The sequence below is a fragment of the Muntiacus reevesi genome, chromosome 1 (assembly GCF_963930625.1).
Source record: "Muntiacus reevesi chromosome 1, mMunRee1.1, whole genome shotgun sequence".
NCBI classification, from domain to species: domain Eukaryota; kingdom Metazoa; phylum Chordata; class Mammalia; order Artiodactyla; family Cervidae; genus Muntiacus; species Muntiacus reevesi.
The window spans coordinates 35,574,224-35,587,029 of record NC_089249.1 but is presented as its reverse complement, the minus strand read 5'-3'; the positions used below and the strand labels follow the sequence as shown (position 1 = coordinate 35,587,029).

The 12,806-nt window shown below is 40.0% G+C and overlaps 1 protein-coding gene and 1 pseudogene across 3 annotated transcripts in view; one reads left to right on the top strand and one right to left on the bottom strand.

The window, feature by feature from the left end:
- Nucleotides 1-12,806, top strand: part of PLEKHA5 (pleckstrin homology domain containing A5) — a 248,753-nt gene that overhangs the window by 175,804 nt on the left and 60,143 nt on the right. For all 3 annotated transcript variants that reach the window (XM_065940689.1, XM_065940675.1, XM_065940681.1), the window contains one exon: nt 1,485-1,568. In XM_065940689.1, the coding sequence (XP_065796761.1) occupies nt 1,485-1,568 (84 nt within the window). The remainder of the gene's footprint in view (nt 1-1,484; nt 1,569-12,806) is intronic.
- On the bottom strand, nt 107-322 carry LOC136145615 (ubiquitin-like protein 5 pseudogene; annotated as a pseudogene).

Sequence of the window (12,806 nt, the reverse complement as noted above, 5' to 3'; positions counted from 1 at the left end):
TAAGTTTTTATTAGCATGAGTTTTCAAAAACAAACATTCATACTAGTGTGGGGGTTGAAAGAGGGAGAAGAGGAAGGGGCAGGGAGGAGGAATTCTGCCCAACTGGTTATAAAGCTCCCAAGTTCATTCCATCATGGATCCCATAGTCCCCCAGAGACACACGGTCCTTGAAAATCATGAACCACTTCTTCAAAATGACCTTGTTCCAGTGGGTGCCAGGTTGGGCTGTGATCGGCTTCTTGAGATCCCTGCTGGTGTCAGCAGTCCTGCATTTAAGGCAGACCTTCTTCCCCAGATGGTCGTTGCAGCCAACCTTGATCATCCTGGCTGGAGCTTGAATCACCTGGAACCAGCTGATGCCACAGCCTCCTCAATGGGGTGCAGAGCCTGGGCCCTTCTTTAAAAGAAAAAAAATATATATACATATATATTTAAAAGCACTGTTTTTACTTGAGAGAACAAGTGACAAACTAGAGTTGTTCAGATTTGGTGTTTGACAGACACTTCCAGAGTGGAATACTAGCCTGTCACTTCAAGGAAGCCAGCCCATGGTATTTGTCACCAATGACACCACTTGAGCTTTCAAGCAAAGATTAGAATTTAGGGAATCTTGTACCTGCCTCTTTGAGCTTGACAGCCTTCTGGTGCTTAAAGATCAGCGATGGTATTAACAGATAGGAGCTGCTCATCTCATATAGTGAAAAACAGGTGCCAGCCATTGGAACATCTGCATATTTCACTGAGCCAGTATTTCCCACCTGACCTGTGTTTGATGTCACAGAGCCTTGGATGGGTAAAAGGTTCATTTGAAATGTGGACTTCTGCAAATATCCCAAAAAAGATATTCAAGTTCTCTTCCCTTTTCCAAATACCTGTATCGAAGGTGAATTTTCTTCATGTACTTCCCCTAAAAGAGATTATCACAACAGATTGAATACAGAGGCAGATAGGAAAATCTAGCCAGACATTAAAGAGATTTGCAAAACTGTAAAAGGACACCACTCTTGTCGCAAAAATCTTCTTTTAAGGACAGAAAGAGGGCTTCCCAGGTGGCGCTGATGGTACCCAGCCAATCCACCTGCCAATGCAGGAGACATAAGAGATGTGAGTTTGATCCCTGGATCGGGAAGATCCCCTGGAGGAGGGCGTGACAACCCACAGCTGTATTCTTGCCTGGAGAAACCCATTGACGGAGGAGCCTGATGGGCTATAGTCCATAAGGGTCTCATGGAGTCAGACACAACTGAAGTGACTTAGCAACCATGCAAGGCATACAGGGATCCTAAGACCAATAAGTTTGAGAACCACTGAGCCAAACGACTATATAGAATTATTCTCTCCATCAGAGTGTGTATTTTAGTCCTGAAGCTTTAGTATCTGTCTTCTTTCATAAGCACTAGTAGCAGTTTTAAATGGCATTTTATAATACAGTTTTCATCACTGACATTGACCACAGAACTTACCCCGTACCTTTATCTTCCTAGCACATGTACGTGCCTGACAGGAGGTCAATGCCAGCTGGCCTCACTTTACAGTCTGTTAGTCCCCAGAGCCTCCAAGGCAAAACGGTGAGTACGATATCTTTATTTACCATATCATGTTTTATTTATGTGCTGCACATGATAGCATGTATCTGACACAGCTTTTAAGCTTGAGTTTTCAGAGAGGCGCCGCTCAGAGAAAAACCATTACCAGTTTTGTGGAAGAGATGCTCAGTGGTAGAGTTGGCAACCATATAGCCACATGAGTGTCTGCCTGATTCCTTTTCCCTAAATGTCTGACTGCCTCGATATAAGATGCTGTTTTCCACATTTACTGTATAACCTGGGAGGGTTTCTTTACTTCGTTGAATGTTAGTTTCCTCTTCCTTAAAATGGAAGTTGGAGTGGTTCATTAGGGGAACAAATCGAGTAAGAAACGCTGTGTGTGTAGTCAAACCACAGGCCTGGTAAGTTTCTCTGGTGAATTTTTATGTAGATTAACTACTTTAGAGCAGAAAAGAAACTGATCTACATATTATACAGAGAAACTGTCCCCTATCCTAGGTTCAAGCAAGTGCTTACTGTGAACAGTTCATAGCGTTATTTCCATTCACATTGAGAATGAGTTATGTTTCCAGAACACCGTTGCTCTTCAAATTAGAAAAGATGACTTCTCAAAATTTCACTGCATTCTTCTATCAGGGGAGCTATGCTTTAATATTACAGTCTCAGTTTCTCTGAAGATGCAGTTTGAGGACCGTATAGTTGTTCATTATTTAAAGTCCTTCTGTAACAATCAAAACAAATTTATCTTACATGTATTTCTCAAGCATTTTTTATTTCATCTCTTACATGCTTAGATATAAGGAAGATTTCCTGGTTTTAAAATACTTATGGTTTATTTATTAAAGTCTGTGTATACTATTATACTTCTCTAAAACTAGGGAATTTTAACTGTGGCATTGTTAAATATTGTTGATCTGATGGACATTAATGATAAGCTCATGCTAAGTATCCCGTTATGAGCTTTCCTCTTCTCCCTTGCTCCCTCTAGTGGTTGTTTAGGATAAAATTTGTGTGTCGTTGCCTCCTTTTGGAAGAATCCACTGTGCCTCTTTTTATTTTGCCTTAAATCTAAATATCTGGCAAATTTGTTGGAATTTTTCATCCTTTTGAAAATCTCTTTAATTCCATAAATAGTAAACCAGAGTTTTAAGCTTTCTTTTTTAGTATTTCTGTCAAATACCACTCTGGTTCTTAGACTGTCTAATCCCTTACCCCACCCTCCCCTCTCTCTGGCAGGACCTCTAGAGCTTGGGGATATAGTGACATAAGATATGGACTCCCACAGCCATGAGATCACAGCAGGTGGTTGGCATCTGAGCAAAGGCAGCTCTTTGTTTTCTGTTAAGAAATGTCCTCTTTAAGTTACACGCACATGTGTTCTGTGACTGTTTAATAGAAGAGGCTGTTGTCTCATCTGCATAGATACCCACTTTTATCCTGAGGATTCACTAGTAATTATGGTTTACTTTTGACATCTTTTTCCACCTGAAGGCAGTAACTTAACATAACTTCAAATAACAGTTAAAATTGATTTGTAACAGATACAGGGTACTACACGTAAAACAGATATGCAACAAAGATTACTGTATAACATAGGGAACTATATTCAATGTCTTGTAATAAGCTATAATGGAAAATAATCTGAATATATATATAACTGAATCACCTTGCAGTATACCTGAAACTATCATAATACTGCAAATCAGCTATACTTCTACTTCTTAAAAAATTATCTGTGTCTCTAAAAATTTTTTTTATATGGATGATAAAGAGCAATAGCAAACAGAACAGAAGAGAGCGGGTGTGATGCTATGGCGCTGGCAAAGCAAGTCAGTCTTGGGAGCAATTTTTGGCTTGGAGGTTTTCAGGGCACATTGCAAGCCTCAAGTGAAGAGAGTCTCCCCGTGGACCCCGTGTGGTTTTTAATCATAACAGAGCTCAGAAAAAAACACTGAACATTATTTTATGGCCTGTAAGACTGTCGATGCCCATACTTTACTGCATTTCTAATGAAGAAAAATACATCAGATCAGCCTGTTAAGGAATTTTTATCTACCTTTGAAAGTTGATTCCCCGTCAGGGATCAGAATAACCAGTCAGGGACCTAAAGGTTCTGTGCTCTCCTCCGAGCGTAGAAGGGGGGTTTGTGCACGCATGGAAGCTTTCTACATGTAGTAAATATATTTTTTTTTTCTTTAAAAAAAAATTTGGTCTTTTGGTTAATACTAAATATCCTGTGAAAACACTAACGGTGACATTTAAAAATATGACTGGGAAGCAATTAATAGATCCCAGGTGCTCACTGAGCTTAATGATGTGAAGATGTCATCCACGTTTTACATGAATTTGATTTCTTTGCATTTACATTCTGTTCTCTAAAATAGAGTGCTGGGCATGCGGGTATTGTTCTTCTGCGGTAAAAGTCTTAGGTGCCATTTTTAAACATCTCATGAAAATATATTTCAATTATAGCTCTCATGTACAAACTTTTTTTTCTTTTGGCATTATGCTTTTTTGTACTTAACGTTCGAATAGTCTCTCATGCGTTCTGAGAAAATGCCTGAACATACTGTTGTTTTGCTGTACCTTACCAAATAACACTGTTCCTTCTATTTCTCTAGATATCTATGCATTTATGTAGAACCTATCATCATAGTGCCTAGGCGCTATGTTTGATGTCAGCCGTAAGAGGAAACTTGCCAAGAAGTCTTGGTTTAATATCTGTCACTTAAGACCACAATTAATCTGTTTTCCACTGTTTGGATTCTTAAATTGTACTCCTTCAGCCAGAGGAGCTTACGCTGCTGCTCATAAAGCTGAGACGGCAGCAGGCGGAGCTGAGTAGTATCCGGGAGCACACTTTAGGACAGCTCATGCAGCTCAAACTCGAGGCCCACAGCCCAAAGGTCAGCCCTGGAGCCCTGTGTGTGTGTCTGCTCTCCTCACTCACCCCGAGCCGCTCATCCTCAGTCGGTCCGACCTGCCTCATTCCCATGGGCACCAGCCATCCTACCATTGCGGGACCGCCTATTGACCCTTTGAGAACTCCTTGGCTGAGCACGTTTCTTCTTAGCCTTCCCTCCACCCGCTCACCCGCCAAGTTTTGGTTGTGAGCCAGGAAAGGCAAACAAGACTTCAGAATAGCTTTGCCATCCACCAAACACCGCGACTCCGGTGAACCAGACTGAAGAGTCCCATCATTTCCCATAAAGTAACCAGTGGAGAATTGATCGTCTTTCTAATAATGCTGCCTTTTCATTGCCAAAGATCAATTTCCTTGTGTTCTCGATTTTTAAAATGAACACACGGAAACATTTCTCAAAGGGTTTAATAGCCTCTGGTTATAAACATCCCAAGAAGTAGTCATCTATTGCAGAAAAGAATTAACATGTAAAGTGTCTAACATGGAGTCTGCTAAAACCATTTGAAGGATTTTTCTGCTTACTATTTCAGCTTATATGCATGTCTACATAATTTCTTACAGAACTAAGTGTGATTTTTTTTTTTAATAGTAATGGAATACGTCATCTGTACCATTTGGGGGGGGGCATGTTTGTGAAAGTTGTTGTGTATTGTGACATAATAGGTGGTGGCAGACTACCTGTTTTTCCTGTTTCAAAACTGACTTTTTCATGAATTCCGCACCCTCTTTCTCTGTCCCTTTTTCTTGATTGACGTCTGCTAGAATGAAATCCTTTCACATCACCTTCAAAGGAACACCATATATTTGGATCATCAGGTGGGATTTGAAGAATTTTTCTTTCTTATTGTACCTTTCGTTTTAATGTTTTAAGTGTAGTACAATTTTCAGGCTACTCGGATATTTCAGACACTTTGAGTTAATAGCGTGACTTTTACAAGTGGCAGGCTGATGAGAAATCCTTTACCGGGGGAATTCAGGAATACCATAATAACCAGGTTAGAAAGGACACTTGTGGAGATGAGGCAGGATACAAATGCCAGGTCTCTGGAAGTTGAGAGCCTGGACACACTAGGTTTCTTTCTTCTTACCCCAAGAAAACTTGTACTTACTGGCTTATATCAGCTTGGAGGTGACCTCATTAAAGAAATAGACACCCCGCTGTGAATGCCTTGTTGGAAGGCTAGGAGGAGATAGGTGTGGTGGGCTCTGTATTCCCAAAAGGGAGGTTAAGAATGGGTGAAATGTGTGACGAAGACAGTGTGTTATTGGTCACCATCTCCTCCCAGTGTCAGTTTGATAGAGACTGACAGTTGCATTCTCTCAGTGGTGGTAGTGAGTGTGGTTGGTGAAGGTGAATATTGAAAAGTGGAAGTTCATAAACAAGGACTGACACTCCTAAATGCTGGTGTTTATGAAATTCCCTGTTAATATTTAATTTTAATTTGATGAGAATTTTCAATATGTTCTTAAATAAAAGTTTCTTCTGGTGAATGCTCTTTTTTCATACAAGTTAAGCTAAAACTTGCTTTAGCTTGTTTTCGAAATGTTTAAACTTGAATATTTTATCAAGTGAAAGAAGTTACTGTGGAAAGTGTTATAAGAAATTATTTACATATTTATATTTGCCCTGTCCTGTTTGAAACAAAATAATAATGCACTGCTTTAAATTAGTTCTATTTAAAGAGCGATTTTGCATTAGGATAACCCTTGAAAAGACCTTCAGTCATTTTTATTTTAATTCTTGAAAGAAATACACTTTTGTTAACATATAACTTATTTTCCCACAAAATATTTTCATCCTAGTTTTGCCCATCAGAATGCTTTAAAAATCAGCATTTCATGAATCCAAATTTCGATCTTCACTCCAGAAACTGGTGCTATTAAATTTAACCATAGTGCAGTATGCTATCAGTAATAAAGAAATGTTTGCCAACAAAATAGTAAGATAAGTCTTCTCTTAAAATTTCACACTCTTGAAAGCTTCTAACATATATGGGAAGTAACTTTCTTAGAAGCTCCATTGTATATAAATCTAATGATAGTTCTGAAAAACAGTGGGATTCACAAAAAAAGTGAGGGTTAGAAACAGTGATATAAATGTGAATCTGAAGTTATCTAGAATCTCTGGAAATAAACCCAGTGATTTATTATTTTACTACGTACCTCATCAAATCAAATCTGCTATTGCAGACCCATAGAACTAAAGCAGCTTTTGGGAAAGGGCAGGTAAATATATATGGAAATACCACCATCTGCACAAATGCCTCTCCTCGTCCTGCTTTCCCAGGTCGAGCTGCTTCTTCCTGGGGCTTCAGTGGCCTAGGGCTGGCTGAGCTGTGTTCCCACCCTTTGCTCCCTTGGCATGCCCCGCCAAGCCTTTCCTGATATGCCATGCCGACAGTCCCACAGGTGGCTTCTAAAATCTCAGCTTTTAAGACACAAGCCCCTGGCAGTCCGGTGGTTAAGACCACCTTCCAATGCAGGGGCTGTGGGTTCAATCCCTTGTCAGCAAGCTGCGATCCCACAGGCCTCTTGGCCCCAAAGAAAGGGTAAACAACAGAAGCAATATTATAATTAATTCAATGAAGACTTTAAAATGGTCCATATCAAAAAATGAAAGAGGATGGAAAAGGCCAGGAAGTGGGCTCTGCCCTCCACGGTGTGGAGGGAACATGACCCTGCCCACACTGTGATTTTGGCAGATGGAAATGATTGCAGACTTCTAGCCTCCAGAAATGTGAAAGAATAGTGTGTGTTGTTCTTTAATGAAATAGTTAATTAAAATTAAGCTTTCAACTTTGTATCCCATCCTCTCTGCACTCTCAGCATGTCAGCAGAGCTTTTCCAGTGATTCAACTTTTTTTTAGATTAGATCCTGAAATAACTGTCTGATTCCACTTTAAAAATTTATGTGATAGTGAAAAGAATTGTAGAGTTTAATTGTTTAAATGATGACTTGCAATAACTATTTCTGATGGCAAAAATTGGACCATATTTTGATAATAGAAAGTAAATATAAAAACATGGTGAGGGCTTTGCTCAGAAACTCAGATATGCCTAAGTGAGTATATTGTTAAGGGTTCCTAAAGAAAAATCTCTCTTTAAATAAATCAAAAAATTTTATGGTTTCAAATAATTGCATTTGATATAAATGAAATATTTATTTTTGAACTGTCCTATATTTTATTTATATCAATAGTAAGGTTATTAAGCTATGTAGAAAAGTTATTAAGTTCTATAGAAAGAATTCTTGGTAATTTTAATTTTAATGAAATTTTTCAGCTCAAACATTTCCAGCTTTTAATCTTGTTACTGCCAGTAGCCAATTTTAGATGACCAGGTTAATTTTTATAGGCATTATTGGTTGCCTGCATTTATAAACTAATTCACCAGTTTTATATGATTGTAAATTTGAAAGTAGATTTTAAAACCTTAACGTCAGAGGCTCTGGTCACATTTTACAGACTATATATCATACCAAGAGAATATGTACTAATTGCTACACTTTTAACACTTGTTCTGCTTGCTCAAATAAATCATCAGAATAACCTAAGGCCAACTTTTAATTGATTTAAATTCTCTTAATCCCTATCATTATTCATGAAAAGTAGAACCAAAGTGTAGTCTCTAAAGTGCTTCTAGGTAAATTCATTTCTGATATTATAACAAATAAAAATACCTTATCTGAAATTCTAAAAATTTACATATTATACAGTCAACCCCAAACTCTTAACTTCTGTTGCCATATCACCATTATGAAGATAAGTCATTTACTGAAGTGTTTTTAAAAATAAAAACTATACCAATTATATGGTAGAATTTTCTTCTGCTTTCTGTTTTACTTTGAAGTACACTATCACACTTTGCTTATGTTTTTATAGCCCAGTTCGTAGACTGTTCAAAGTCTATATTTATTAAGATGAGGCTAGGTTTATTTGTCATTTTTATGAATTTTTAGATATCAAAGCCCTAACATATAATCTGTGAACATACAAGAATCCCAACTAGATACTTTATGTACCTCATCCAGGTTCTATTTAGAAAATGAATAAATACATAATGTATCAATAACTCATTTTCTTCTCATTTAACTTAGTTATCATTGAACATTAGAGAAACTTTTGGTTACAATTTAAGTGAAACTTGGCAGTTTCATCCTAAAATACATCTATGGAATGGATTTGACATTGACTTGACCCTGATGCTGGGAGGGATTGGGGGCAGGAGGAGAAGGGGATGACAGAGGATGAGATGGCTGGATGGCATCACTGACTCGATAGGCATGAGTTTGAGTAAACTTCGGGAGCTGGTGATGGACAGGGAGGCCTGGCGTGCTGCGATTGATGGGGTCGCAAAGAGTCAGACAGGACTGAGCGACTGAACTGAACTTTCCCTTGTTTATTTCTCTACCTACCAGAATATGGGGGGTGACTGGGGGGAGGGTCAAGGAAAGCCATAAGTACATCTTGCAATGACCTCTACTTGCCAGGAAGTTGGAAGTAAATTCGAGACTATCAGTAAGTGTAATGGTATCGTCTCCTGAAGAGTTCTTTGACAATGAGGGAAAAGACTCTCTTGATATATTTTCCTTTTTTCTCATAACAGGACAAATTGAGCTTGAATTTTAGAACTATGCCTTTGAACCTTTATTTGATGATTAGGAGTTCCTGATGTTTTCATAGAGCCAGATGTACATCATCTCTTTGAAGCCAGAGTAACAGGTTTCTACCGAAGCTTACTGTAGTCAGCCTTCTGCTTGTCAGCTGGAGTGTATGTCTCTGTTCACCAGGCCTAACAAGGGTATAGGGACTTCATTTTCTTCCTCTTGTCCCCTACAAGGATTCCCCCCTTGTCGAGTTCTGGGCTCCTGTCGTATGGACCAGGACTGGTTGGATTGAGCCAAGGAGTGAAGCTGGGGTTGTAGAAACTAGAGCAGGAGCTGGGGAGAGGGAACTAGGCAAGACCTCTGTGGATGAAGAGGCAGAGCAAGAACTGGTACTTATTAGTCCAGTCGTGATGGAGGAGTGATAGGATTGGGGAAGTTAGGACATGCTGCCATCCCTTCATCTGTCTTCTTTCCCTTTGCTTCTTTCTTCCTCACTTGCTGTTTCCTTCTTTTTCTGTTGGTGATCGAAGAGCAGTTATGAGGGAGTTTCTGCCAGTTTTCCATGTAGGCCATGGTAACAGAAAATGAAGTGCTTAAGAACTGAGATGAAGAGATAACGTAGGTAGGAGTAGACCAGAAGGATCTAAAGGCTTGGAGCAGACCTTTTGCAAGCACGCTGCCCACTGGTGGGGGACCTTGAGCCTATACCAGCCTTCTTTCCCCGCCTCCTCCCCCCAGCACTCCAGTGGCCAACCTCCCCGTTTTAGAAAATCTGATAGAATAAATGGAGTTTGACTCCTACTGATGCGTGCTTTGCTTGTGTCGGTATTGTAGCAGATGATTTTTCACTTTTTAAACGTAAAATGGTAACACCGATTGCGCTTTCACAAATGACCTTTAAAATGATGACATTCTCCCCTTACCCCACTCCCTTCAAGAGTCACTATAGTCAATTGCATCAGAAATATCTGCATGAAAACCTGAAAGGGAGGCACAGCCACACCTGTGTTGAGGATTGCTTATTCCTAGGGTTCTCAAAAGTTCTTCATGAAAAGAAATATGACTCTGCTAGTCATTTTATAACATTCATTTGCCTTTACCCAGCTGGAGCTGTCTCCTCCCCACCTGGAACAGAACTAAATCATTTCTGAATTTAGCATCAAATAGTATATTCTTTAACACCAGATGGCTAAACCTTATCCTCAAATTTTCATGGAAAAGCTGGAAGTTTCTCATGAAAAGCCAGTCCGCCAAAGTACAGAAAAAGAAAAATACAAGTCATGAATACCTGTGATGTTCTTGTTGCATGAAAATGTTTAAGGTTTGCAACGCAAAAGCTCAATCTTTCTTTTTTAAAAAATTTATTTATTTTTGGCTGTGCTGGGTCTGTGAGGGCTTTTCTCTAGTTGCAGCGCAGGGAAATAAAGTTTATGAGAGTGGGAGATGCTGTTAGAACAGCGGGCCAGCTCAAGGGAGAACTGACATTGAACAGGGGTCTTCAGTCCACTTTTATGCCTAGGGAACAAAGAGTGGGTTAGGGGTCTTGTGGGTCATTTGCTGATTGGATGAGGCACATATACTGGGTGGAGGGAAGAGTAAGGCAAATACCTTTTCCCGGGTAGGAGCAGAGACAGGTTATACTGCTCAGGAGGACTTGAAATCCATTAATAGATACAACATGAGGGAGGGAAGGATGATAAGGGTCTGGCTATTCCATTCCTGCATTCCAAGACCCTCCTTGGTTTTATCTGCTCTTTCGTCCTTGGATCACCACACTAACCTCTAAAACATCTGGAATAGTACATTGAAGTTTCTAAAATGCAAAAGTTTGGTAGTAGCATTCAGATTATATAATGTAGCTCTTTTATAAATACTAATATTTTGTGACCCGTGCGCCAAAACTACTAGTGACTTTTGGAAGAAGTCTGACACCCTATTATTGGTTGCTATGGACATCCCTCATCTGCCTGCTTTCTATATCCTTTCAAGAAACCACACAAACAGGAACTCTGACCACTTCTAAACATACTTATGCCAAAGGAAATGCAAAAAGGAACAGTTGACCGGGTGTATGTAATTGGTACTGAAACCATTTAAGGTAAAAAAAATCTCAGTACTTTCTTGCATTTTGTTCTTTGTGTTCATGAAAAGCAGCTCCCCTAAAAGGGAAGAAATGCTAACAAGATGACTGAAAAGATTCTTGATGGCTTTCATTGTTGACCACTCAGCACCTTTATTCCATTGAGCTATTAAGTAAGATCCCATTTTCTCTAATATTTGAAGGAATCCTAGAGCTTCTATTTTTAGGGGTGATTGAGAGCTCCAGGGGTAATGTTTCTAGGGATATAGAAAAGGCATTTGGAAAAAGCAAGCTAAGGAAACTAGAAAGTTGAAAATATCTTATTTAGCATATACTGACCCAAATTAATTACGTGGTATAGAATATCAGTATTTTCTTGTGCCTTGCTGTTCAGAGCAGTCCTCTCTCTCACATACCCCATTTCTCTTTTTTACTCTTTCTGTCTCTCCCTTCCTCTGCATATTTGATCATAGTAGTGGTAGGGAGAGGGAGATGTCACCGAGAAATAGCTTAACCAGGATATGACATCATAATCAGTTCAGTCTCTCAGTCATGTCCGACTGTTTGCGACCCCATGGATTGCAGCACTCCAGGCCTCCCTGTCCATCATCAACTCCCTGAGTTTAGTCAAATTCATGTCCACTGAGTCAGTGATGCCATCCAACCATTGCATCCTCTGTCGTTCCCTTCTCCTCTCACCTTCAGTCTTTCCCAGCATCAGGGTCTTTTCCAATGAGTCAACTCTTTGCATGAGGTGGCCAAAGTATTGGAGTTTCAGCTTCAGCATCAATCCTTCCAGTGAACACCCAGGACTGATTTCCTTTAGGGTGGACTCTTAATGGCAGAATATAAATAAATGGACAGTGAGTAGATTAGAATTTAGAATGTGGAAGTGTGTCAATACGCTGACCTCTCGGCCTGATACTTCCCCGTTATTATTGCGGTTCTCCTGTTTCTTACAGTGATGAATCTGTCCCTGTTTCCTGTTTTCACCCATCTCAACCCCAGTTTTATGGAGGTGCCCGGTGTCTTGGTGTCCTCTCATCTGAACATTCCTCTACTCAATGTTTTACTAGCTGTCTGTTACTTTTCATCTCTAGCCCCTGGATTTCTCCCAGAAAGCCGAGCCTGTGATGTGGGCTTCCTTGATGTGGGCTTGTTTGCAGGGAGTTTTACTTGTGAGAAGTAATCCCAAGGTACAGGAGTAAAGAGGGTGAGCCGGGAACGTGGGAATAGCTTATCAACTTGCCAGAAGCAACTCGGGCCTCTTCTGATACTTGTTGACAAAGAGATAGAAATCCTGTGGACTTACCAGCTGACCTGGAGAAGAGGGCAGCATTTGTATCCGCTCCCGTCCTTCACTGACCAGAGTTGCCGCTTGAGACCAGCTCGTGATACACTGAGGTTGCCCATACATGAGCGCCCGGAGGTTCTCAGGACACACAGCGAGGGCTGAAACAAGAGACGTGGAGAGGGGGCTCATCTGCAGTCCCCGTTGTGTGCTTCTAGTTGATCAAGGAAATCTCCATTTGGAAGCTCTGCCTTCAGTACATCTCCTGTGTGTCCAGAACTAAGGCTGTCATCTTGATCCCTCAATTCCCTGACCATAAAAAACTGAGAGCAGAAATGGTTCAAAACACTGGTCCCCTT